The sequence below is a fragment of the Melopsittacus undulatus genome, chromosome 14, assembly GCF_012275295.1.
Source record: "Melopsittacus undulatus isolate bMelUnd1 chromosome 14, bMelUnd1.mat.Z, whole genome shotgun sequence".
NCBI lineage: Eukaryota > Metazoa > Chordata > Aves > Psittaciformes > Psittaculidae > Melopsittacus > Melopsittacus undulatus.
The window spans coordinates 6,052,660-6,079,952 of NC_047540.1; the positions used below are offsets into that span (position 1 = coordinate 6,052,660).

The 27,293-nt window shown below is 62.4% G+C and overlaps 1 protein-coding gene across 6 annotated transcripts; it reads right to left on the bottom strand.

Annotated features, from left to right (window-relative positions):
* Positions 1-25,325, bottom strand: ADGRB2 (adhesion G protein-coupled receptor B2). 6 transcript variants are annotated; one of them, XM_034069249.1, is made up of 31 exons: positions 18,083-20,843; positions 14,634-14,717; positions 13,437-13,601; positions 12,279-12,443; positions 11,169-11,333; positions 9,944-10,108; positions 9,770-9,871; positions 9,568-9,674; positions 9,012-9,206; positions 8,862-8,930; positions 8,680-8,788; positions 8,463-8,609; positions 7,798-7,873; positions 7,625-7,727; positions 7,404-7,447; positions 6,501-6,627; positions 5,898-6,001; positions 5,553-5,655; positions 5,140-5,290; positions 4,843-4,912; positions 4,649-4,715; positions 4,451-4,536; positions 3,773-3,871; positions 2,850-3,021; positions 2,677-2,772; positions 2,318-2,357; positions 1,564-2,207; positions 1,229-1,264; positions 872-976; positions 691-744; positions 1-582 (listed from the first exon to the last, which is right to left on the bottom strand). In XM_034069249.1, exons 1-31 carry the CDS (start codon positions 18,954-18,956, stop codon positions 388-390), a joined length of 4,719 nt encoding a protein of 1,572 aa, XP_033925140.1. In that variant the 5' UTR covers positions 18,957-20,843; the 3' UTR covers positions 1-387. The 6 variants fall into 6 exon arrangements, with proteins under 6 accessions (XP_033925140.1, XP_033925137.1, XP_033925135.1 ...); XM_034069246.1 differs by lacking the exons at positions 3,773-3,871; positions 12,279-12,443 and adding an exon at positions 25,260-25,325 and having other exon boundaries at positions 18,074-18,857; XM_034069244.1 differs by lacking the exons at positions 3,773-3,871; positions 12,279-12,443.
* Between the last annotated feature and the right edge of the window lie 1,968 nt (positions 25,326-27,293).

Here is a 27,293-nt window from a genome sequence, read left to right on the forward strand (position 1 = left end):
AACAACAACAGCACCTTCCCCGTGTGGGGATGGAGGGAGGGCTGGGACAGGCGCCGGGGGGGCCGCTCGCGTGCACACGGTGCACGGCGTGAAGAAACATCCCGGTACAAAAGAAATGAGGATCCGACGGCCTCGAGGCCGCACCTGCCCCGGGGGGTGCAGGTGTGAGCAGTGGGGGGAGCATGGGGGGGGGGTGCACGGGTCCCCTCCGCACCCGCATCGGGAGGGTGGCCACGCGAAGGACGGGTGGAGGCGGCCGCAGCCGGGGGGAGCGCGGTGTGTGCCATGGCAATGGCTCCGGCCACGCAAGGGGTCCCCGGCTGCTGTGGAGGATGGAGCAAACGCAGCATCTCGGCTGGTCCAAGACGGTGGTGGTGGGTGTGGGGCTCACACCTCGGTCTGGAAGTCACCATCGGCCATATCCAGGCCGGCGCAGGGGCCCCCCCAGTCTGCGCATCGCAGCTCCAGCCGGTCCCACTGGGCGCTGGGCAGGGACCCCAGTGTCATCGCCTTGAACGTGCTCCAGGGCTTCGGTGGCGCTGCCGGTGCCTGGAGCTGCTGCTCCTTGGGGCTGGCGGCATCCTGCGGTCAAAGAGGGAGCTGTGGCAAGCAGCCGGGTGCATGGCCATGTCCCACCACCACCACCGCCACCATGCTCCATCCCATGTGGGATGGGGCCCAGGCACTTACATTGGCCATGCTCTTGTCCCCGCCACCCGATGAGACGCTCCACCGCTTTTCTCGCTGTGGAAAAACCCAGCACGCAGAGCTCCAGCATCATTCCAGGGATGCCCCATGTCCCCATCAGCCCCAGTGCATGCAGGGGGAGAGAGAGGGGTGCAGAGGAGCAGACTGGTCCCCAGGACCTCACCTTGGAGGAGCCGGCAGCCGGGGCTCGGTACCGGTCCAGTGTATGAAACTTCTGGTTGAGCTCATGGTAAAGCTCAGAGTGGCGCTTCCGTGTGTGCATCACCTTCTGCGGGGTGAGAGCAGGGCCTGTGGCCATCCACTCGGCCCTGTGCCCCTTGGCACATCCTCCCCACTGTGATCCCCATCCCTGACCCCTTCCAGAGCCCCCTGCAACTCCTCCTCTTGGTGTTTTAATCAAGAGCCAACACTCATTGCCTGGATAAACCCCTCTGAGCTTGGCTGATGCTTTGCTGCCATCAAGCAGAGGGATGAGTTGGTTTAGAACCCGGATGGTGCCCAGCCCCATGGTGGGGCTTACCTCAAAGTCCAGATCTGAGTATCGCAACCTCTTCCTCTGGTAGGGGACACACATTGCCCGGAGCAGGGGGAGGAGATGGAGAAGAAAAGGGAAAGGTCTTTACAGGCCCAGGATGTGGCAGGGGAAGCTCATGTCAGCCCAAGGCTCTGCCACTCGTACGAGGCAGAACCCGGCTGGGGACACAGAGCTCCAGGACCAGGTGGGGACATGCAGACACCCATCGTGCTGCTCCATGCAGAGGGTGGGATGCTGAGCAGGGAGCATGGGGCTGATGCATGCTACACCCTCACCCAAACCCCATTCATGGTGTGTGTCCTCACCAGCCCCCAACTCACCTCCAGGGACCCCACTTTCATGGCAGAGCCGGGCACGGTGCGGGGCATGGTGCGGCTGCGCTCCGACAGCTCCGAGGCCAGGATCTGCCGCATGCTGGGATGCTGTTTGAACTGGAGGCCATAGGGAGCTTTCACCGTGCCATAGGGCTGGTTCAAGTTCACATTCACATGATCCACCGCAACGAAGCCAGGGTAGGCATCACCCTCGGCTGCCGGGCGCCCCGTCCCGCCGGGCACCCCCTCCTCGGTGCTCTCATCCCGTGGGAAACGCTTGAGGCTGCTGGTTCGGCGCGGCAGCATCATGTAGTCGCTCTCCCGGGGGGGCTCGGGCGCCCGCAGCCACCCGTACTCCATTGGCCGCAGGCTGCTCTCTGTGCACAGGTACACGGGACCGGCTGCCTCCAGCCCCAGCTGCTGCCCCGGTGGGTCCCCCAGCTCACCCAAACCTGCCACCACGTTGGGTGTCATCTTGGGGACCTGCACCAGGATGCTGGAGGGAGGGATGTTTCCTGGCAGGCTGGAGAAGCCCAGGCCACCCTCGGGGGTGGTGTTGAGCTTGGGGTCTTCATCCCCATCCAGGGAGATGCGGGACAAGGTGCCCGTGATGGTAGCAGGGTTGCAGGTATTCACCTCCTTGAACAGCACTGCGGGAGGGAGCGGGGTCAGAGCCAGCCATGGGTCCGACCCCCAGCACACGCTGCCTGTCCCTGTCCCATGGTGACAGCAGCCCCTGCAGTGGCCGGGGACACCTCACCTGTCTGACACGCCAGGTCAACGTCCTTTTCAAAGTCTGTCTATAAAAATACATAAAGAGGGGAAGAGAGAGACAGAGGAGAGAGAAAGAGGGGAGAGAGACAGCGAAATGAATGCATCTTGGCCAGCATGGGGGGCAATGCAGTTTGCAAGGGGGACCCTGCCCCAGTGGGGTGAGCACCCCACACCACTGTGCACTGCATCCCACACCACTGCCCAGTGCATCCCACACCACTGTGCACTGCATCCCACACCACTGCCCGCTGCATCCCACACCACTGCCCACTGCATCCCACACCACTGCCCACTGCATCCCACACCACTGCCCGCTGCATCCCTCACTGGTGCTGCTGCACTCACCAGGATCTGAACCTGCCCATTCTTGCAGGAGTCGGGTGAGTTTTCATTCTCCTCGCTCCTGCATCCCCCCATCTGACACTTGACCACGTCCTGGACCTGTGTGGACAGAGCCGGTCATGGCCCCGCAGCCAGGGGTGTCCCCCCCGCCCCGGCACCCCCTGGGGCCACCGCACCTCTCGGCGCAGGAACCCGTGCACGGTGATGATGACGAAGCCCTGGACAGAGTTGAAGACGGCAAAGAGGACCTGGAAGAGGATGGAGCGCCGGTCGGTCATGGCGAGCACGGCCGACATCCAGGTCAGCGCCAGCAGAGGCAGGACCACGCAGGAGCTCCACAGCGATGCCCTGGGGCAGGGAGAGAGGGGCTGGGGTGAGCCCATTGCACCGGGGCTGCCCCACAACAGCCCCCTGAGCATCACCCCTCACCCTGCAATGTTGACGGGGCTGACTGAACCCCAGCACCCCCCAGACCCCCATGACCCCTCTTCTGTGGTGTCCCCGAGTGCTGGCTGGTGCCTGCCTTAGGGTGAGGGGTCCCTGGGCTCCTTGTGCCCACCCAGGCTGAGCCAGCAGCATTGCCAAGCAGCCCAGGCAGGGCACAGCCACACGTCCCTGTCCCCACAGAGTGTGAGGGGGGACATGGGGCCACCATCACCCTCCCACAGCCACAACAAGAGCATAAATGGGGTTTCTTTCTTTTTGAACAGTGAATTTTGGGGCTGCTTCTGTTGCAACTAACCCGTGGGACCAGGGACCTGCACTGACCAGGGTGCAGTGGTCACAGCCCAGCCAGGGAGAGGGTCCCAGAGACACCCCAAGGCCAGGACTGTCCCATGCCCCATGGGTCCCCTCGTTCCCTCCCCACTCCCAGACTGCCCCAGGGAAGGGAAGCTGAGCCCTCACAATGACGTGACCTGCAGGAAGCCATGCCATGCAGACGTGATGGCCGCGGTGGGGCCGCCCCAAGCACACAGCCTTCACCCTGCCTTGGGACCCCCAACCCAGAGCATGACCCCCACCCCAGGGCAATGCCCACAGACCCCCCCCGGGTTCAAGGCTGTGCTGGGGGCGGGGAGGACGCGTGGTGGGCACTAACATGGCACTGCTGGCGGTGGCGGAGGTCATGGCCGCGCTGGACACCACGCCGCACTTGGTGCATTTCAGCAGCAGGTTGCCGCAGGGGGGGGGCTTGGAGCTAGGAGCCCACCAACCCCCAGCGCCCCACGGCCAGGACCGGGCCACGCGGGGATGCAGGTGAGGGGAGCAAGGCCATGGGAGAGCAGGGTGAACGGACAGATGGAGGGAGGGAGGGATGGACAGACGGATGGATGGATGGACGGATGGACGGATGGATGGACAGAGATAGGGAGGGAGGGATGGACGGACAAATGGACAGAGGCAAAAAGCAAATGGGAGTAGAAAAAGAGAAAGAAAGAGAAGAGTCGGGTTAGTTGAGGGAAGCAGCAGTTGTTAATGGTGAGCAGTGGTGGGATGGGGCAGGCAGGGCTCAGCCCCCTCCGCTGGCAGCAGGGAACGGGCTCCGCAGTGTGCGGCTCCCCCTTCCCCAGGGGAAGGTGCTGGGGTGACCTCCCCCCCCAGCAGCCTGCAAGGAGGAGCTGTGGCTGCCCCATGCTCGGCTCCCACCACCCGCTGATGGAGTGAAGTGTGCCCCGTGCCCAGTCCGCAGCCATCGGACACCCCTTGCCGTGCCCTGCGGCAGGGCCGGGAGCACCGCGGCAGCCCCGGGACAGCCCCATGGGCACAGGGCACTTACCCAGCTCGCTGCTTTTTGGACTTATCTGAAATGCCATCGCGGGACATGAGCTTGTTGAACACGATGATGCCCACCAGCATGTTCACCTTGGGCGAGAGCGGCGCCGGGATTAGGGCACGGAGCCCTCGGCGAGGCAGGGCTGGCACCCACCACACAGCGGGGTGGGGTTTGGGGGTCCCAGGCTCGGGGTCAGCTCACCAGCACGATGACAGCAGCGGGTCCCACGAAGGCATAGAGCAAACCGCCCTCCAGTGAGAGCCAGCAGCTGCAGGGACCATGCGGGGTCAGGGCTGGTGCAGATGGCACCATCCAGGTCCCCATCCCCTGCTTGCAGTGCTGCTCCCAGCCTGGAGCGGTCCCATGCCCAGCCCTGTGTCCCTTTCCCCACATACTAGCTCGCTGTCCCGTAGCCTTTGGTCCGTGTGAAGCCAACAGAGACTGCGACCACGAGGGCTGGCAACCCTGAAGAGGGGAGATGAGGCTGGAGCTGCAGGGGGTGGCAGTGCTGTCACCCCCCAGCATCACCCCTGTGATGGGAATGGGGCCTTTCTGTCAGCCCCCATGGTCTGGCTGGTCAGAGGAGCCAAGACACCACAATCTGCTTTCCTCCACTGCCCCTCAGCTTCCCCTATGGACAACCCTGCGGTGCCTCCCTCTGCCCACCGGGACCAACCCTGCCATGCTCTTACCCCATCCCAAGCACAGGAAGCGTTTCCTGACCAGGCGTGTCCGGATCCGGCCGATCACTGCCAGGTAGGACTGCCAGGCCTCCGTCAGCACCCAGCAGAAGGACGAGAGGAAGAAGAAGTGGAGGAAGGCGGCTGTCATGGTGCACACACCCTGCAGGGATGTGGGTACATCAATGGAGGCATCGCGGCACCACCGCAGCCACGTGGGGCTTAAACTCCCAACCCCAGACAAGGTTTGTGTCAAAGCCTCTGGCTCAAAGGATTTGATCCTGAGATTGAGTTAATCCAAATCCAATCTGATGCTGGGAGCCAGCAGGGACGAGAAGAGTGGCCAGGAGAAGAGGGCTCGGACCCACTGCAGCCCCTGTGCCCACCAGGGACCCCCATGAAGGGGGCACGGTGCTGGCACTCACCTTGCTGAGCATCTGGGACTGCCCCACAAGGATGAGGATGTTGGAGGCCAGGATGGACACACAGAAATTGAGCAGGATGATGGAGCGCTCTGACTTGATGAACCTGTGGGCAGGAGCAGAGTGGGGCTGGGGCACCAGCCTGTCCCACACCCATCCCTGTCCATAGCACACTGCAGGTGCTGTCCTTCACCAGCGGCTGCTGCCATGGTTATTCCATTCCCACCACACTGCAATTCATCACATTGGTGCTGAGCCTTTGTTCATGTGGTGCCCCCCTTTTGTCACCCCCTTCCTGCATGGTCTTGACCCCATGTGTCCCCAGGTTCCCCTCTGTCCCAGTGTCACCTCCAGAAGGCAGCGTAGATCACCAGCAGTGTCAGCAGGGCCATGCAGGACACAGCGCAGCCGATCATCAGCGGCACGGATGGGGCACCCAAGGAGTCCATGGCCTGGTGTGGAACAGGGAGGGGGAAATGGCTGAGTCCAGCCCTCCCCAGCTGCTCCCTGTGCACCAGTGGGCCCCTCCACCCCCCTGGTTGGGGACCCCCTGTTGCCGGGGGGGTGGTGGCATCGCAGCCAAGGCAGCTTCCCTGGGACCCGTGCCCATCTCCATGCTGACGCGGGATGCAGGTGGAATAGCAATGGGATGGGGGATGCTGCGGCCAGGCCTGCCCCTCCCCTCCTGGCACACAGCAATGCCCTGCATGGAGTCCTATAGACCACAGCAGCCCCGTGCTCACATGAGCCCATCCTTGGGGTGCCAGGAGTCCTTCCCATGGGTGATGAAGGACACCCCCCTCCCCTCCAGCGCCCACCCCATCCACCAGGACGCCTGCAGGCAGCACCCTGCCCATTGCCATTGGGACCCCTGCCTCGGCCAGGCCCCACAGCCCAGGGATCACCCCCATCTGCAGGCCACGTTCCCAGCAGGCTCATCCCAGTCCCTACCAGGTCTCTGGGCAGCTGGGCGAGGACAGCGAAGGTGGCGAGCTGGCGGCACTGGCACTTGGTGTGCGCTGGGAGGGTCTCCAGGGTTTGGCAGCTCTCGGTGTCCCAGTTTCCCAAGCCAGCATCCCTGGTTAACGGGAATGGAGAGTGAGGGGGAGCAATGATCAAACACGGGCACAGCCCCTCAGCCTCTCCAGACTTAACCCGTTGCTGGCCCTGCTTGGGGGTGGTGGATGGAGGGGTCACTGCCTGGGACAGGTTAATCCCCCCTCGCTGCCCGGCCCATCCTGGTTCTGACCCTCATGGAGCTGTGCAATGTGAAGGCTTCATTTTTAATCAAACAGGTCTGGGGGGAGGGGGAAACCACAGAGAGGGGGGACAGGCCCAGGAGGAGGAGTGGGGATGGATAGGGATGAGGCAGCACCAGGGCAGGAGCCCCCATGGCTCACAACAGAGATGTGCTGCCCCAAAGCCAAACCTGACTGGGTACCCCCAGGAGGACCCCCCAGGAGGGGTCTGGGTGCCCTGTGGTGACACTGGCCATGCACTGGGAGAGCAGCCAGAGCCCCCAGCAAGGCAGGGAACCTGGGAACCGGGTCTGTGGGACAGCTGGGACTGCAGCTCATCCCACCCAGGGCCAGGCTGGGACCGGCCACACTCACCACAACCCATCACCTCCCCATCAGCACTGGAGCTGTGCTGGAGCCAGTGCCTCGGGGTGCAGAGCCCCCACCGGAGCCTGGCCCCCTCCCCATGCCCTACTTTCCCTCACTGCTGCCTCCATGCTCACAGATTGCATCTGGCAGGCTGGCAGCATCGGGCACAGCCATCCCAGTTCACTCCAGTGAGGGACCAGCCCCACTCCCCATCCCATCACCCAGTGATGCCCCTGTCCCCACTCACGTCCTTGAGTAGTCCCAGGTGACGCACTGCGGGTGGGACGTTCCCTGTGGACAGGGGTCGGGTCAGAACTTCACCCCCTGCCCCTCTCCCATCCCCAGAAGGGTGTTTGGTCCATGGGCCCTGCCCGGCTCCCCCAGCACTGGCACATCCCCACCGAGGAGCTGCTGGGGCTGGGGCTGGTGGGACCCACGGGGAGCAGGAGGTGACATGGGGACACTCACATTGATGATGTGGGACAGCTCCACCAGCACGAGGGGCTCAGCGGGTTTGGTCGGAGGGCGCACGGTCACCATGAGCACCTTGGAGGTGACGGCCAGGGGGGTCCTGCGGGGGGGGCGGCAGCGGCTGTCACAGGGATGGGCACCGGCGCGGGCACAGCGGGCAGCGCACTCACCTGGGCGCGGGCAGGATGAGCCCCAGCGTGCGGAACAGCACAGCCCCGATGACAAAGTGGGATGATTCATCTGCTTCTGCAGGCGGCAAAGGAGAGAGGTACCGTGAGCCTGGTACATGGACAGGGAACCCCTCCTGGCACACGGGACAGGGAACCCCTCCTGGCACACAGCACAGGGAACCCCTCCTGGCACACGGGACAGGGAACCCCTCCTGGCACAGGCATGGCACACACGGCACACACAGGTACTCCCAGGTGTGCAGCTACACACACACAGCCCCACATGTTCACAGGCACACAGATACACATGCCCGGATACGCTGGCTCACATGTGTGTGAATGTGCACCTCATCACACGGGCATGCTCCGTGCACACACGTGCAGAGCCACAGATGTGCACTCCCATGTGCACACTCATACACGTACACACATGCAGAGCCCCAGATGTGCTCTCCCATGTGCATGCTCATACACATGTACATGTGTGCAGAGCCCCAGATGTGCTCTCACGTGCACACTCATACACATGTACACACATGCAGAGCCCCAGATGTGTACTCACATGTGCACACTCACACACATGTACACACATGCAGAGCCCCAGATGTGCTCTCACGTGCACACTCACTCACACACATGCACACACGTGCACGGTGCTGGCTCACCGGCAGAGGCGAGGCTGAGCACCTCCCTGGGGATGAAGAGCTTGTCCTCGGAGCTGCGGGCCCAATCCTTCATGCCCCGGCGCCCCTTCATGGGGAAGTTGATGTCACTGGAGACAGCGGTGACAGGCTCCCGCTGGATGCTGATCACTGGGGGGGCAGAGCCGGTGTCAGCACCCAGCCCCTGCCCTCACCGAGCCCCGTGCCCCCCAGTGCTCACCCAGGTTGTCGGTGACGATGAGGTTGCTCTGGAAAGCCTTCAGTGCATCCCCCACCAGATGGATGAAGTCCTCCACCACCTTCATGAGGTGCACGGAGCCGGGAGAGACCTGCGGGCAGGGGGGGGGTGGGATGGTGCCGGCTGCACACCGGGCGCCCGTGCCCATGTCCAGCTCCACTGACCTGCTGTGCATCCTCCCACTTGTCCCTGTTCTCCGCATCCACCATGTAACTCACCACCTGGAAGAAGCGCTGCGGGGCTGGGGCTCAGCGGGGCCGGGGCTGGGCACCGACCACCCCAGGGCTGTCCCTCACCGTCCCCAGCCCCGTTACCTGCACGTCCTCAGAGGACGGGATGTACGTGGCCCTCTTGAAGGTGTCGGTGACGTTGCGCAGGATCTCCACGGAGAACAGCAGGTCTCCACTGTAGTAGGTCTTGCGAGCCATGAGCTCCAGCAGGCTCCGCACCACTTGAGACATGCCCTCGCCTGCCAGCACCCGCTGCCCTTTGGCCAGATGCTCCCGCAGCTTGTACAGGGGGAGGACACCAGTGTCACTTGGCCACCAGCACCCTCAGCAGCATCCCCCAGTCCCTCACCATGCTCAGAGCACAGGAAGGGTGGACACTGCAGGGCTAATTGCACTACTTAGGGTAGGAGTAGGATACGGGGGTGTTGGGGGTCCTTCCCACCCTGGTTTCCAAAGGACACAGGAGCACAGCCTGGACCTCTGGCTCTAGGATGGGGTCCCATTTCCCAGCCCTGTCTGCGGGGCCCTGCCTCAGTTTCCCCATGTGGTAGGCAGCCAGGGTTGCCCAGGGATGGGGCAGACCCTAGTGCTGGGAGGGGAGAGGAGGGTAAGGAGGGTCCACGTCAGAGCGAGCACCTACTGAGAGATGCAAGTATCGGTACTCGCGGGAGATGCAGCGGGCGAAGCTGGGGACGCCCCAGTAGGCAACACCATGGGGGCTCAGCAGGCACCGGCGGCTGGCAGAGCCTGTGTGGGACAACCAGGTTTGGAGCTGGCGCAGGAACCGGCACACGGAGGGTGGGCATGACCCCTGGTGCCACCCGTCACCCTGCGCCCCTCACCCGTGGCATTGGGGGGACACTTGTTGTAGATGATCTCCCCTGCAGCTGTTTTCTTCCAGGTCATCAGCATCACGTTCTCGTCCTTGCACATCTCATGGTAGGCTGGGGGTGAGAAGAGGGGTCAGACGCAGGCTGGATGCAGGGTGATGGGCACTGGGGGAGGGATGTCCCTACCTGGGCACTTCTTCTCGTTGCAGGTCTTCACCTCCTCGCCGGAGCCCTCGCAGGGGTAGCCCTGCATGCCGGAGCCTTCGCACATGCGGAAGCGCCGCTGCCAGCCCGTGTCGCACGTCTTGGAGCAGAGGCTCCAGTGGTTCCAGGGGCCCCATTTGCTGTCTGCTGTGGGGATGGGGACACCATGGGACACCTGGCTCAGCAGGGGAAGGGGCACCAGAGGGTTGGAGACAGGACAGGCACCAGCTACGGCTGCCCCCATGCCATGGATCAAAAGCCCCTCTGGGTATGAAATCCATGGATCAATGATTGAAATCTCCTGCAGATGCTACCCGTGCCAGCAGCCCAAGGGCCTCCTTGGGTGTATGGCAGAGCCAAATACCCACTCCGGCTGCCGTGGTGGCCATGGCACAGCAATCACCCCTCTCCACGCCTGCGACCAATGCCAAGGGCTCAGAGGACAAGATGAAGATGAGGTTGAAGGACATGATGAGAACAGGATCCATCCTTTGGCCTGCCTACCCCTGCCTGCTGTCCCTCCATCCCCAGAGCCAGCCCCATGTGCGCACACAACAACTCAAACCTGTCTGTACACCCAAAGCACACCAGGACCTGTAGCCCCCTGGCACCAACGGGTGCCCCTAGTGTAACACAGGGGTGAGCACACAGGGTGAATCCCTGACTCCGTGCCCAGTGGGTTCGGTCGGTACAAGGGAGGGTGGCTGCTGATCTCTGGCATCACCCTTTGGCTCCTGCTCCCCTATGCCCAAATCTGCATCCTCGTGTCACCAGTGGTGACACTGCAGAAGATGTAAGGCTGGACCGTGCGCACTGATGTGCTGTGCACTGACATGGTGTGCAATGAAGTGGTGTGCAGTGATGTTGTGTGCACTGATGTGCCGTGCACTGACATGGTGTGCAATGATGTGGTATGCACTGATGTGCCATGCACCGACATGGTGAGCACTGACACAGTGCACACTGATGTGGTGCACACTGATGTGCTGTGCCCTAATGTAGTGCACACTGACATGGTGAGCACTGACACAGTGCACACTGACGTGGTGCACACTGATGTGCCGTGCCCTGATGTAGTGCACACTGACATGGTGCACACTGATGTCCGTGCACTGATGTGCTGTGCAGTGGTGTGTTGTGCCCTGATGTGCTGTGCCATAGGCACACGTGGCTCCCCTCCCGCCCCCCCCCCCGCGCAGGGCCTTACTGGGACAGGTGGGGTTGGAGCACTCCCGTGCGTCGGCGTGTGCCCCGTGGCACTCGGCCCAGCCGTGTGCCGAGAGGCTGCACCGGCGCGTCCGCTGCTGCGTGCCGTTGGCGCAGGTGACGGAGCAGCGGCTCCAGGCGCCCCACTCCAGCCACTGCCCTTCCACTGCGGGGACAAGGAGAGCGGCGTCAGCCCCACCGGCCGGCGGCCTCTCGGCCACGGCTGCCCGTGACCCACACCGGGCTCTGTGCAACGGGTCCAACCTACGGCTGTGCCGGCTCCTCCTGTGCTGCCCTCAGCAGCCAGCACCGGATCGGAGCTGTCAACAGGACTGGCTCCCTCAGGATCCCGAGTGCTGCTCCCGCAGCACCGCAGCACCCAGTTTGCTGCATGGCTGAGCTCCTGGGACCCTGCCATTGCCGACCACTAAAACCAGCAGCTCCAGCATCACTCCCCACAAAACCGGTTGCTGTAAGTGCCAGGGCAGGAGGAGAAGGAGCTGCTGTGAGCTTCCATCACTCCAGCAGCATCTCCATGTGCCGTAGTGGCAGGTCCCTGGTGGAGCTGCTGCACATGGGGTGCACCCCATGCACCCCATAGCTCCTGACCTCTCTCCGGCTCCAAGCCGGTCACCAACATCTCCACACCATGTGTGGAGTCCATGCCTGACACAGCATCACCTCTGTCCATCACAACAGAAACCCCACAGCCACCACCAGAGCCTATCCTGGCACACAGGAGGAAGGGATGAAGATGCCACACCACACACAGACAGACCTTCAAACTGACCCCTTTGCCACCTCCGGCCGCCTACCCATGATGTCCCCATTGTCGCACCGGTGCCAGCACTGAGCCTGCCACAAGGAGTGGTCAGCAATGGGCAGGGAAGGAGCCAGCTCCTCCATGGTTCCCAGGCTGGTCCTGCCTTGGCACGGCCGACAGAGCTGGATCTGCACCCAGGTTCCCAGCAGGGAGCAGAGGATGTGCCCATGGCACAGCATCCCTGTGCTCCCTGCCTGTCCCTCCGTGCCGGTGCCACCCGTCCCTCGCAGCGCCCGGAGCCGTGTCCTGGCATTCCCATGGGAAGGAGCAGGGGAAGGAGGTACTGACCCTGGCAGCTCGCGATACTGCAGGGCTTGGCCTGCAGCTCGGGACCCTCGCAGGCTTCCCCTCCGCGCCGCGGGGCCGCGCACGGCCGCGTCCTGGTCCTGGCCCCTCGCCCGCAGGTCACCGAGCACAGGCTCCACGGGGACCACTCCTCCCATGCGCCGTGAACTGCAACACAGCACAGAGCCATCACCGCAGCCCCTGGCACTGCCACCGCGGTCCTGCCCACGGCAGACCCCTCTGTCCGGGGCTCCACCGAGGAGCCAGCCACGGCTCCACCGGCTCCTCCTGCCCCATCACCACTCCTGAGCCCTGAGGGCCGCAAGGGGCAGCGGGTGCCGCTGCCGCTCCCTGCCCTGCTCCATCATCCCGTTCATGTCCTGACCCCGGCGCATCCCCACATCCACACACAGCACGGGTCACCCCAACCCGCGGCGCCGCACCAGGTATGGCTCCTCACACATAGCACCCGTGGGGAATAGGGGAGCAGGGATCCACATGGCACATATGCATCCTAAAGGATGCTCCTGCATGAGCTGTGGTCCCCCTGGAATGCCAGGACAGGGCTGTGCTCCCCAGTATGGAAGGGAGTGTGTTTTGGGGGTGCAAAGTCCCCAGAACATACTAGGCTTAGCCAGGACATCCCACACTGCCAGTGTCCCACACAAGACACACAGACACCACCGTGGACAGACAGACCAGTACATGGCCCAGTGAGCCCCCAAGCATCCTGCCTATAACCTGCTTCTATGCACCAAGCCGCTCACCCCCTTCTGCCCTACACAGCTGGGGACCCAAGAGCACCCTGAGGTCCCCGGGCAGGCTCCAGCCCTGGCTTCTCCTCCACCACAAAGCACAGAGGCTCCCCTAGCTTCCCAGGATGGAGAGGGGTCACCGGCCCAGCTGCTCCCAAGGCAAATGCCCCAGCACTGCAGCACCATTCCAGGCTTGCTTGCTCCCTGTTGGATTCCCAAGAGCAGGGACAGTTGGGAAGGTGAGATGATGGGGGATGTCTGGGAGCAGCCCAGCTTGGGATGGGCAGCACCTGCTTCCACAACAGTGCTGCCTCACAGAGACACCCTCCCCATCCATCCCAGCACCCCCAGTGACACGTCCCCACTGTCCCCAGGCAGAGCTGGGCAATCCCCGCGGCCCCCGTACCTGGGCACGTGGCTGTGTTATTGCAGGTCCGTGTCTCCCGGAGGAGCCCACTGCACAGCGTCCCATAGGGCGAAGAGACACAGGAGCGTGTTCGTACCTGGGAGCCCTGCCCGCACGTCAGGGAGCAGACGCTCCATTGGGACCATTCCTCTGCTGCCGGATCCCCTGTGGGAGACAGAGACATGGAGCCTGAGAGATGGAGACTGCCCAGGGAGCTGGAGACGGTCATAGGATCATAGAATAACAGAACAGTTTGGGTTGGAAGGGACCTTAAAGCTCATCCAGCTCCAACCCCTGCCATGGGCAGGGACCCCTTCCACTGGAGCAGCTGCTCCAAGCCCCATCTGAGCTGGCCTTGATCCAGGCAGCACCCACGAGCACAAGGACATGGTGACAATGGCACTGAGGACATAAGGAAGGTGAAGGAGCCTGTGCCACCCTCAGACCTAGCACCAGCTGCATGTGGAGAATGGGTCTGGGCACAGGATCCTGCCCTCCATGAGGGTCAGCACCAAACCGGGGCAGCCGAATGCAGTTCCCTCTCCCCACCCAGGCACAGCGCTGACATTTACAACCACCTGGCTCTTATTAAGCTTGATGGTGTCTCTGAAGCTATTGGACAGGCCAGAAGAAAAGCCTATCAGTTTGAATTAAAGAGGAATACACAGAGGAGGGCTCTGAAGGGGATAATCTGTCCTGGAGACAGGCAGGATGCAGGGCTCCCATGGAGGTGACAATGCTCCATGTCACACAGGGACACCAGGGCTGGACCAGGTCACCTCTGGGTTCACCCCACATGGATCCCAGAGGAGCAGGACCCCTTTGAGCACCTGAGCGTGGCCAGGAGGAGATCTGCATGCCAGGCACATGGAGCGCAGCCCTGGGAGCGCTGCAGCATCCATCTCATGCTCACCTCCGAGCCCTCTGACCATAAATCAGCCTGGCGGGGGGGTGAGGGGGGGACCAGCACGCTCAGGTGACCCCGATGGATGAGCCAAATAAATACATTTGAATGAAACAATTAATAATGGATTTTTGTGCTTTGCTTTACAAGCCTCAGGGGAAGGTGTAAAACACAGAAATGGAGCAAATGAAGTCACTCTGCAGGCAGGAAGCAAAGGGAGTCTCTCCACCTCCATCACCACCGGCTACCAAGCCCAGTGCCACCAGTGTCCTGTGCTGGGGCCATGCTGGTACCTGTCTGGGCCATGTAGACACCCGGCTCGTCTGCTGACCGTGGCCACTGGGTCTTCACCTTCTGGTTCTCCTCGACTGCATTGCCTGGAAGAGAGGAGTGCTCCTGTGAGAGCAGGCAGGGGATGGAGACGGCAATGGGGACAAGGGACATTGCAAGTGGATACAGGGATGCCTGACACACACTGTGTGGCATCCCCAAGGGCAAGAGATGGTAGAGCATGGGTGAGCACACTCATAGGCTCACATCCCCCATCACAGGGGCTGCAGGAGGAGCATGGCCTGGGGTGCTGTGCCCCCGCTGTGCTCTCCCATCCCCTCTGCACAGCTCACTGCACTGAGCTGGCACAAATGTATGGCTCTGCTCACCAAAAATAACAACCGATCCATCAAGAGCACTTGGTGTGAAATTAACTGGCATGTGGTGGGCTCAGCAAGAGAGCCCCCCCTGGGCTACCCCTGCCCTGCACCAGGGACCCTTGTCCCAGGCACAGGACATTGGGGAGCTCCTGTGGACCACAGGAACCAGCAGGGGCTCCCCAGGCACCATGGCTGTGTCCCCCCACACTGCTGCGGTGACAGCCAGGACAGAGCCGGGGATGGCACAACCACCTCACCGAGGTCCACAGGGGATGGATGGGCAGTGACATGGGGACACCCATGGGCAGGGAGCCCCCAGCCATGCTTTGGGCATGCGGCAGCTCCTGTTGTAACACACAGAGGTGACCCCAGCCCCGGGCAGGGAGCACTGCCTGCACTGACACCTATTAGAGCCATTAGAGCCTGCACTGACACCTATTAGAGCCATCAACAGGACCCAAATTCACCCACTTCTGCCTCCAACCAGTGTAACCCCCACATGGACCCCTCGCTGTCACCCCCAGCTCCTTCCCCCCGTGTATCCTGCTCCCTGTGCAGGCAGGGAGCTGCTCACCCCCATGAGCAGCATTATGCACATCACGGCGAGTGCCTGGGAAACCCATAAATCCCAAGGATATACGAGGAGCTCTCCTGGGCTGTGTTCAACAGAGGCACCAAATTCAATTTCCTTCAGAGAGCACTAAATCAACGGCTGTCGCTGCAGGGTGGCTGCAGCCGCCACCAGCACCCACATCTGGGCTGGGGGTCCCCCAGTGCCCCTCACCATGGCACGGTGCCTGGGCTGCAAGGGCAGGGCTATGTGGGGACATCAGGGTGTCCCCCATGACCAGTTGTGTCCCACAAGCCACAGTCCCATCCTGGGGACTGATTTCTGACGGGTGATGGGTTTGGGGCAATGCAGCCTGGAGCTGGAACCACTCAGCACTGTGGGCTCTGTGGGGCCCTAACGCATGGGCTGTGAGGGGCCCGACGTTACCCCTCAAAGCCTCAACCCCTTCCCCACTCCCATCTATGCTCTCTGCCCCAGGGACCCAGCGCTGTGCTTGAACCAGGGCTCCCCAGCTCCAACATCTCCCTACCCCATGGGACACTGGTGCACAGAGGGGCCATGGGTGGCAGTGGGGCTGAGCAGCGCCTGGGTGAGCGCCAGCCCCACATCACTGCACGGCTGTGGTGCTTGGAGGAGGAGAAGCAGTGAGATCAGCGCTGGGTGCTCGCCAAGGCTCCGCTCACAGGCGCCATTCAGCCCTGCTGCCACCACCACCCTCAAAGGCAACCATTCTGAATGCCATGGGGCACAGGGGGAGCCCGAGACCCCCCCTGGCCACCATGAAGGGTGCTGTGTGCTCCGGCCCCATGCCCGGTGTGGGGTGCAGGCTAAACCCGGGCACAGGGGCTGCACCGGCTGGCAGCAACATGGCACACGGGGCAGCCAAGGCAGTGTGTTACCCCTGCAGCTCCGGTGGTGCAGGAACACTGTACCTGCAGGTGTTAATGGAATGTCGTGTGGGGAAGGAGCAGGGAGTTCATGCTCTCACCATCACAGAGGCTGCTGTGCCAGCCTGCAGGGAGGTGGCAAGCGGCTCTGTGCCCAAGCACACCAGGTCTGCAGGGACCCTGCTCTCCATCACCCAGCCCAGCATCCTGTCTCTGAGCCATGCTTGGCATTGCTATCCCCACCAAACCACCTGTGGAGAGGTGTGGAACCCCTGGAGAAGGACAAAAGCAGAGCACCCTGAAGCCTGCAGCACCCACACCAGGCGTCAGGCCCCTGACCTTGGCAATGGCACCTGGACCCAGCACTGAGCCCTTCACATGCAAGTGAAGTTTAATTTAGAGGGGAAAAAAAGGAAGAAACAGAATAAATAAACCAGGTCCCCTCGGGATGAGGTGATTTGTAACATGCAGCTGTAACGGACCAGGGATTTAGTCAGGGGATCTGCCCATAATGACATTTAGCTCCTGAAATAAATGCTAAATCCCAATGAAATTATATATACACCCACAGCCCATCACTGCTGCCTAAGCTGCTGGATAAAGACCCTACACAGCTCAGTTGGGGGTCACTCCTCCCTGTGCATCACCAAGCACTGGCAGAGCGAGAACATCTGGCCAGATGTGCCCCGAACCCCCTGCGTCCCCTCAGCAGAGATGCTCCATGGATGAAGGGAGCACTGGGACAAGCCAGGCCCTGCTACGAGCCCACCAACCCCAGTGCCCAGGAGAGCGCGGCTGCTTTATCTTCACTTGAGGTTCGGTAACAAGCAAATGGCTTCATTCCGGCTGGTTAATAGCCCGGCCTCGCCGTGCGGTGACTTCCTGCCTGGAATAACAAGCGCCCAGGCTGCAGCAGTCAAGGGTAATTTGCCACTGGAAAGGGTCATTTTACCTGCAAATTGTTTTCCAGGTCTCCACCAATGCAGAGTGAAAGGGTTCCTGCCTCGGGCAAGCAGCGAGGTGAGCAGCAGCCCTGTGCCATGCTGGCTGTGCCACAGCAGCCGTGGCTAATAGCCCGGGCTGGCATGGCACGAAGCAGAGCTCACAGCGCCAGCCGGACCACGGCAAGGGCAGAGCAAGGGGCAGCTCCTCCGAGCCTGGCAATCACACCCCACTGCCCTGAGAGTGCACATGGGCAGGAGTCATCCATTGCATGGCCTCTGTGCTCCCAGCACAGCACCCTGTTTGCATCCTCCTACCCTAGGGAATGTGCACAGGTAGGATTCATCCATTGCATGGCTTCCCTTCTGCACCAACAGAACCTCATTGGCACCACTTCCCATGGGCAGTGTGCACGGGCAGGATTCACCCATTACAGCCTCCTTGCTCCGCGCACAACACCCGATTTACACCCCACTACCGCAAGGAACACGCATGAGCAGGATCAATCCACGGCACAGCCTCCCTGCTCCACGTACAACACCCAATTTACACCCCACTGCCCAAGGAACACGCATGAACAGGATCAATCCACAGCACACCTCCTGCTCCATGCACAGCACCCGCTTTGCACCCTCCATCCCCAGTAGCATCCCCAGTCAGCCCCATCCATCCCGGGTGCTCACCGTGCTCACCGTGCCGCACGTCGGGCAGGTGGAGGCCGTCGGCCTCGCCGGCGCGCAGGTCAGTGGGGCAGCATGCGGTGGCAGCTGGCACGGTGGGGGCACCGCGGCCGGTGCCGTTGCGGCGCGGGGGCTCAGCCTGGCAGCTGCAGCCGGCGTGCGTGAAGCCGCAGCGCCGGGCGCCGGGCGCCTGCAGGCACTCCTCCAGCCAGCGGCACAGCACGCTGCAGGTGAACTGGCTGGAGTTGTTGTTGTTGATGAGCAGCACCTCCACGAAGCGGAACTCCAGCGCCTGCGGCGCCAGCAGCCGCGGGGCAGCCTCGGGCTCGGCCGCCAGGCACAGCTGCACGAAGTTCTTGTCGAAGTGCAGGAAGGTGAAGGGCCCTGAGCCCTCGCACAGCTCCAGCTCCGCTTCCTCCTGCTCCTCCTCGGCGCCCTGGGCGGCAGGCGGGGGGCTGGCGGCCTCGCCGCGGGGGTCGCAGGTGTAGTTGGCCAGGTAATGGTCGAGCGGCAGCACCATGGGCGAGAAGTGGGTGCAGACCTGCTCCTCCCGGTTGAAGCGGAGGTAGAGAGAGTACTTGGTGGGGTCGGGGTTCTCCAGGGTCCAGGAGCAGCCGGAGGCGATGGTTGGGAAGAGGTCCTTGAGGGAGAAGGAGCCGTAGAGGACGCCAGAGGCCAGGGCAGAGCAGGCGCTGGGAGCGGGGTCGAAGCCCCACGTGAGCCACAGGAGAGTCGATATCACAGCCAGTAAGAGGGGACCAGCAGCGGTCATCCTATGGCATTTGCCCTGCAGGAGAGACAGACAGACAGGCAGACACATGGATGCTTCCCAGGAGGCACCTGCTGCAGGTCCAAGTGTGGAGCTGGCCCAGGGGGTCAGCGGCATGGCCCATGTCCCGACCTGACACCTTGCAGGCAGGGGACAGCCATTGGGAGCCCCTGCCCTGTGTCCTGGCCTGTGCCAAGGCAGCCCCTGGGGTGGGGGGTGTGCAGCACAGGGGATGTCACCCAAAAACCATCAGACAGAGACCCCACACTGAGGGACCCCATTGCAGTGACCCCCCTGCCCTCAGGAGCCAGCCAAGCACAACCTGGGCAAGGAGCCACCAAACAGCTTCCGCCCAAATGGGGCTATAAAAAGCCTTGTGGCTATTGCTGGTGCCCTAGAGCACAGCGAGGACAGGCCAGAGGCTCACAGAGGAGGCCAAGGTGCTGTGCTGGGGGTACACAGGCACCTCAGCAGTGAGGTGTCCCCCAGTGCCGGTGAGACCCTGGCACAGAGCTATGGATGCTAAAGGATGTGTTTCCTGGGCACCACACTGGGTAGGCAGCAGCATCACTGAGGATGGCTTTTTAATAACTCATTAATAACATAATGCATGCAGTGGCCTTATTAAACAGGAGCAGAGCATGGCTCTACAGAGGCTGAGCCCACCGCGTGCATCAGCAGTGCTCTGCTGCACCAGTCTGCACCTGGGACAGCACTGAGGACACTCAGAATGGCTGCAGGGGATGGATGCTATTCCAGGCTCACCCAAGTCCCTGCTCCCCTCTATCCCAGACATATGTGGGGGATGCCGAGTGCTCAACAGGACACAGGGATGCTCTTCTCCATCTCCTGCTCCCATATCACCCCTGGCTGAGATGCTGGTACGGGGGCATCCCCTGTGCTCAGCGGGGAGGGAACCTGAGCCTTAGCAGAGCCTGCGCTGAAGCCACAACAGGCACATTACAGCTAAAAATAACTCTGCTCTCATGCAACAGGCTGGCGCTGGCTCCGGCTGCCCTGGCAGTGTGGGGATCCTGCCGGCTGCCGGCCCCCGACAGTGGGACACAGCCTGGGGACAAGGGGCTGGGATGGAGCCAGAGGGAGCAGCCACTCCGGGGGCAGGATCCAGGCAGAACCACCCTGATGTAAGCTGGGGACCTGGGGCTAAAGAAAAGCCCTTGTCCTATCCTGCATCCGCATCCAGCACTGAGAGACCACAGGGATTCACCAGGAAACCCCTCACTGATGGCAGCTGCAGCAGGGAGGCTAAGGGGCAGCTGGAGAGGGGACCCCCATGGGGACCACCCACTGATGCTCCTCAAGCAAGGAGCTGGGATGCCCTGGAGAGTCACAGCCCTCCACTGCTCCAAGAGCCAGGGATGGGAAGAGGAGGAGGTGGAGGAGGAGGAGGCAGAGGAGGAGGAGGTCAGGCAGGGACACGCTGCTGCAGAGAGCTCCTGGGGCTCCCGCAGCCTGGCAGGGACACAAGATGGTGTTTGCTTCCCTCGCCCAGAGCAGCAGGAGGGATGCTCAGCACTGCCATCCGCTCATCCCTCCCTGCTGCCAGTGCCCAGCCTGCTGGAACCTCACTGGGGATGGGCAAGGCCAAGCCCCAGCACCCAGGCTCCCCACGCTGTGAACCCTGGTTGCTCTGGACCATAGGGAGCCTCCCCCCCCCAGAACCCTGCCAGGGCTGCGGCTGCCCAGGAGCCTGGCACCTCTCCAGTGCCGCTACCGAGGGCCAGGGCTTGTGAAGAGCAGCTGAGATCGGCTCCAGCTCACTCAGCACCAGCCCCGCTCCCTGCAGCGCTTGTTGCTGCTGCAGTGAGAGCCTTTCACTGAGCTGCAGGCTGGTTGAGCTGCTGAGCTGCAAGATGTTAACACGTATTTAACATCTGGGGCACCGAAGTCACCAGATGGGGTCACCTGGACCCGACCTGGCACCACGGTGAGGATCCTGCACGCTGCAGTGTCACCATCGTCTGGTCCAGCGCGGGTGAGCCCAGCCCCACTCGTGCCAGGGCACCACAGCCCATCACCCCTCTGCCTCTCAAACAGCCTTAATCCATGCATGGAAATAACCAACCCATCACCAGTGACTGCACCTCAGCACCGCTGGCAAAGCCTGCCCATGGTGGGATGTAGGATGCTGGCTGCTCTGAGGACCCACTGCATCCCACTGCCTTGCTGGGCTGCTGCGATGGCAATGACACCAGAGCAGGGCTGGCACAGCCTGGTGCACTCGTGTGCTGCAAGCACCCTCCCCAGTGCCTTCCATTTGCCTTTATTCCCCACCCCGGTGTGGGGAGGGGGTGGGGTGTTAATTAAAGCTTTTAAAGAGCCATCACAAGAGCTGGGAAGCAGCCGTGTGGAAGTGACATCCCAGACTCCCTGTTCCCAGCCATCAGAGCAGTCCTGCTCCATCACTGCCATTGCATCCCTCCTGGCTCCAGCACAGAGCTGAATCTGAGCAGGGCTCACATCTCCCTCACCATGCATGACAGGAGGAGGCACTGCTCTACATCATGCTGCACAAACAGGTTGTTTCCCTGAAGATGCTTCTCCTGAATGGGAATTTTGGCAGGAATCTGGTCCAGCTCCATCCTCCTGGCACAGAGGGGGTCAGCTCCTGACCATCAGCTTCCACCTGCCTGCAGCCACCCTTCTCCGACCAGAAACATGCAGAAACAGCCAACCAACCCCAAAGTGATAAACAGGCAGCACTAAACCCCACTGGCATTAATAATCTGAGAAACGATTAATAGCAATGTAAAAGGGATTTGGGTCTTGAGAGACACGGTTTTTAACTCAACACTGTTCTTTCAATCGGCTGTAAAAATACATAATTCATGAGAATTCCTAACACAAAGATGGTTCGGGCCAAAGGCATGAGGGTAAGGAAGGGCTGAGCAATCCTGGGTGCTGAGCTATGGCTGGCAAAGCCTCATTTCCTGCTGACAGGCTCAGCATCTGGGGAGGAATGGGCCATGAAACCAACCCCAGCCCTGCCTGCCCAGCAGTAATGCTGACGACCAAGCACCAGAACAAGCTCTTCCCACCGGGATTGTCCTCAACCCCTCAGTTACCAGGATCTTCACTAGTGCTACAAAGGCATCTGGGAAGCTCAAAGCTGCCTCCACACTGACCTCCAGCTCCAAACCCCATCCAGCACTGACACCAGCACCTCTGCCGAGTACCAACCACTGTGAGCATCACCAGAGCAACCCCACACATCCCTCCCCTCACCACCAAACCCCATCCTCCTGCAAGGCATGTGCACGCACACGTGTGATCACACGTGGGCTCCATCCACACACAGCACTGGGTGGGATGAGCGTTATCCACACTGCTCCCTCCTGCTGCAGCACAGCATCCCCTCCGCTGCCCTGCTCCATGATCCCCTCTCTCCGTGCTCTCCATCCCTGGCTTCCCCAGTGCTGCCACCAGCTCTGGCGCGGGCAGGCTGGCAGCAGTGCTGTGCTGTAATTAATGGTGCTGCTTTGCCAGGCGCTGCCTCAGCCCCTCTCACTGGCAAGCACAGGCTGGTTTATTTATTTTACTTAACTGCTGTTGGTAAAACTCCACTCCAAGAGCAGGGCTGGAGACAGCACATGGAAACCTCCAGCGGGACCCGGGATTAGGCTGTGCCAGGAACAGCCTGTGCTGCCTGCCCCTCCACCGGAGCCCCTGCAGGCAAAGCCCCCCCCATGCAGCTGGGCACCTGCAGGGGCTGCAGCAGCTGAGCTGCTCCTGCTGCTTCCAAGGAGTTTCCCTGTCCCTGGGATGTGGCTCCTTCTCCATCAGCTCCATCCTGCAAAAGGGATGGCCCAGGAGGGATCCAGATGGGGGGGGACAAGTCACAGGGTGGATGTGTGCTCGCTCCAGAGGGATGGTTTTCATAACCCACCGTCTCTTCCAAACCCTGATCCACCAGGAGCCTCCAAGGTGCCCCAAGGAAGAGAAGGGGCCTGACTCCATCCTGCTCTTGGGGAACATCAAGAGTGAACAGATGGGATGAGAGCAGGGAGGACACAGTGGCCCTCATGAGCACTGAGGAGCTACAGAGCCTCTGACGTTTGGCAGCCAGACTGCATGGCTCAGACTCAGCCCCGGCCCCATTAGATGATGGCTCCGTGGTAGGAAATGAGTTTGCAGGGCCTGCATCCAGGTTCCCATGGGGAAGCGTTGAGGCATCGCAGCAGCCCAGCCCCGGGGGCTGTGCTAGCAGCTTGTCCCACGGTTTGCGCATCCATCTGGCAGAGCATCATCTTCCTCCAGGCAGGGGGATGTGGGGAGCCCATCCTGCAGCCCCCATCTAGCATGGATCATGGGAGCTTGGAGCACTGGGAACAACCCGGGGGAAGGAAGACCCATCTATTCCCATTGCTCTGTGCAGGAGCTGGTACCAGGGCAGGGCTTTCCGCAGCCGCTGAGTGTGCCGGGGAGGACAGATCCCACTGCAGCTCTCTGTGCTGCACGGCCAGAGGTCCTTAGAGGCATCAAGAGCTGGAGGCAGCCGGGAAGAGCAGGCAGCGTGTCCTAGGCAGCGCTGGAGCCCTTCTGCCATGTGGCTGTCGGTCGGAGAGCAATTGCTCACCCATGGTGCCAGTGCCGGATCCGTTTTCTCTCCAGCAAAATCCATAGGAGCCTGGCTGCTTGAAGGCTCCGATCAGAACAGGGTTTGGTGACAAGGCTGGACAAACAACCAGGCAGGCCTTGGAGAGGAGCTGCTGCCAGGCTCCTGCGCTGCTCCACAGCCAACTCCTGCCCCCACTGCCATCCGTGCCACTGGTAACGAACCCCGTTGAGACACGGGTGCCAATGAGGGTGGCTGGAAAGCAGCCGGGTGATGGTGACAGTGACGACAGCCACGTCACCCCGCTCCTCCCCACGGGCACTGGGGTGATTCCCGCAAGCCAACTCCATCCCCATGAGCCCTCCTCGGCTCAGCCACTGCCTTCAAGGGGGGACAGGTCAGTCCCAAACCACCACCCCACCAACCACTGGGAGCATTCCAGCTCAGTGCTAGCCCCATGCCACCAGCTCCACAGCCATCAGCAGCACCCATCCAGAAACCCCGACCAGACATTGTGCCACAGCAGCCACCCCAGGGCCACCTCCCCTCATCCCCATCTTCCAGGCACCATCCAGCACAGGCAGCAGTGACATGACCTAGAAAAGCAAAGGGCTGCTCACACGTGGCGTTGCCGCGAGCCCCCAGCACCGACCATGCAGGCAACGGTGCACACGCACCCCTGCTTCAACAAGTGACCTGCATGGGCACACACACGCACACGTGGCACCCCTCTCACCATCAACCCCAGGTCCCATGGGCAAGGGAAGCAATTCCCAGCTCCCCCCAGATCCACCTGAATGCCACACGTGCCCACACCGGCACACGCTGGGTGCCCACAGTGCCTGGGTGCTGTGACCACAAGCACTGCACAAAGCCCCACGCAGGGAGAGCTGCAACACCACCCGCTGCCAACACGCGGGCCCATGCTCCTGGTTCATGCCAAAACCCGGGCCCAATGGCACGGGTGATGGCGTGGGGAGAGCACCCAATGCGTGTGCCCATGCTGGGGCTGGCAGAGCACACAGCCATGGCCTTGCTGGATGACATACCATGGCACCATGGTGCCACATGTGCTCCCAGCAACACACATGTGCCCACCAACACACAGGCAGCACCATCAATGTAGGGCTACCGGAGCCCTGACACTGTTTGTGGGGAGGGACTGGCAACCCGGGCAGAACGGGAGCAGCGGAGGGGGGACCGGCAGAACCGAGGAGGGAAGGCTGATAACCGGAGGGGGAACATGCTACAGGGGTGGAACCGGCAGCCACGGGGATGAACCGGTTACCGGGGGGGGGGGGAGGGGGAGCGACATCAGCTCCGGAGGACGACCGGTAACCGGGAGAACCGGCAATGAGAGCGGGGACTGGTAACCGGGGAACGGGGCAGACCCGGGGGAACCGGACCGGCAGCCCTGGCCATGCACCGCCCGCAGCCAGCCCCGGTACCGAGCCCCCCCCGCCGCAGCCCCGTGCAAGTTCCAGGAGGGCCGGGGCCGCCCCGGGGCTGCCGCTGCCCCCACCGAGCACCGGGCACCGGCTGCAAGTCCAGGGCCCCGCCGCCCACCACCGGGGCAGGGAAGTTGGCCCCGGGGCTGGAAGGGGGGGGGGGGGGGGGGTCAGAACGGAACCGGGGCTCTGCCGACCGGCAGCACCGGCCGCCGCATCCCGCAGCCCCCGCTGCGCCGCGGATCGGGGGCGGGGAGAGCGGAGCGCATCGGGGCTCGGTGCACCGGGAAGGAGGGGGGGGGGGGGGGGTCGGTGCACCGGGTGCTGGGGGTCTCGGTGCCCGGGAGGTGCCGGTGCCCGGGGCTGTGAGGGGTCCCCGGTCCCCGCCGCCCTTACCTGCGCTCCGTCAGCAGCGCGGCGCGGGGTGCAGCGGGACGGCCATTCCCGAGCGGCGGCTGCCGGTGCCCGGGCGCGCCCGGGGGAGCGCGGCGGCGCGCGGGGCCGGGAGCGGGCGCGCCGGGCCCCGGTAGCGGCGGAGGGGAGGGGAAGGAGGCGGAGGGGGGGGGGGGGAGGAGGGGGGAGCGGCGGCGGCGCGCGCCGCGCGGGCACTTGCTGCATGCGCCGGGGTGACAGCGGCGGGGAGGGGAGGGGGGAGCGGGGGTGCCCCCCCCCCCCGGAACCCCGGGATGGGGGGGGGGGAAGGTGACCCCCGGGATACTGCAGCGATGGGGGGGCCGTACATGGACACACATGGACGTGGTGCACACACATGGACGTGGTGCACACACACACGTGCACACGGGGGTTGTGATGCTGCTGGAGGCTGTGCATGTGTGTGGCATGTGCAGGCACACACGTGAACTGGTTCATGGATACACAGGCACTGGGCCGTGTCTGCCTGCACATGGCTGCGTTGTTCATGTGTGCACACATCTGGGGCTGTTGGGGCTTGCTGAGGGACACGTGCACATGGGAGGTGATGTGGAGGGCACATGCATGTGTATGGCACTCCCCTGTGTGGGTATGTGTGCTCGTTACCAGCACACGCAGGTGGAGGTCTTGACATGGCATGTTTGGGATGCAGGATGCAGGGAGAGCTGGAGCACCTGCATCAGGTCAGAAATGGGGCTGGCACACCTCGTGATTACACAAACGTGGCACAGGTGTGTGTGACAGAGGGACACAGACTCACAGAGCCACAGTGTGTTTGGGGGGGTTGCAGAGCTGCAGTTTCCCATGTGAAAGCTGTGCTTAGATGGGGTAAACCTGGTGGTTCACAGGCAATAGAGAGCAGCTGGCTCTGAGGCTCCACTGCAGCCTGGATCCTACCCAGGACAGAGCCTACCAGGAGCACAGGGAGGTCTGACTTGGAAGAGATGGGGTGTCACCACCACAGAGCCCCAGCCACGCAGCAGGGAGCCCAGGGATACAGCACAGCCTCACTGCCATGGTGCTGGCAGTGCAGCATGTTCCCATTGCAGCCTGTCCACCTCCACTGGCCACATCCTGCACTGTGTCAGACCTGCAGTGCACAGGTCGCTGGTGGCCCCTTACAGGCAGAAATCCAGTAGCAGGAGGCACTGTCATGACCACTGTTCGTTACCCTGGGGATCTGTAGCTCAGCACCAGCCCTGATCCAGCCCAGTACTGCTGGAATTGCAGGGTAGTATCCACTCAAGACCATTGTGCTCCTTCCTTCCCTGGCATTCCCTTTTCCCAGTGCTCCCCTGCAGCCTGAGGATGCCTGACCCAGTGTCCCCAGACAGACAGTGGACCCCTCTGGGTTGTCTGAAAGCGAGCACACCAGTTTCTCAGACTGATCTTTATACCAGGGAGAAAAGCATCATTAGCTCAGACATAACTGGAGGATATTCCAGAGCCCGTCTCTGCAAATCCAGATCATTGCAGTGCCTGCAGCTCAGGAGATGAGCAACCCCAAACCCAGCTCTCTGGGCCACACTCTTCTCCCAGATAGGTCTGCATGCCTGACAAACTCCCAGACACATTGGTTGTCACCAGATCCCGCTGCCCTGCGAGCCATGCGGGACATGATGCAGGGTATGATGTGGGATGCTCTGCCTTTACCCTGGTGCCAGCTGTGGCACAGCCTGGCATCCACAGCTCTGTCCTGCATCTACAGAAGTCTCCTCAGCCACCAGTGGGACCCTGCCTGCGGCACTGAGCTGCAGGAGCTGGAGGCACCCACTGTTACCAGGACAACTGGGTGCTCTCTGTAGCTGCTTGTTGCTGCTGCATCCCTGCAAACCTCCCCCAGCACAGCATGAGCTCCGCTGCCAGCCTTACCCTTGGCCCAAAGCAAGGCAAGAGGGGTGCTGAGCCCCTGCCAGCACCATGCTGGTGCTCAGGAAGTAGCTGCAGACCCCCCAGCCAAAACGAAGCATCTCCCTGGCTGATGGGTGTGAGCACCCA

Excerpts from the sequence above, each read along its gene's own strand:
- ADGRB2 (XM_034069249.1), bottom strand. The coding sequence starts at position 18,956 with ATGCCGCTGACCCCCTGGGCCAGCTCCACACTTGGACCTGCAGCAGGT. Across the intron at positions 7,728-7,797 it reads CTCATCCTGCCCGCGCCCAG|GACCCCCCTGGCCGTCACCT; the intron begins GTGAGTGCGCTG and ends CCCCCCCCGCAG. Across the intron at positions 4,537-4,648 it reads CCGCTGCTGTCATCGTGCTG|GTGAACATGCTGGTGGGCAT; the intron begins GTGAGCTGACCC and ends CTCTCGCCCAAG.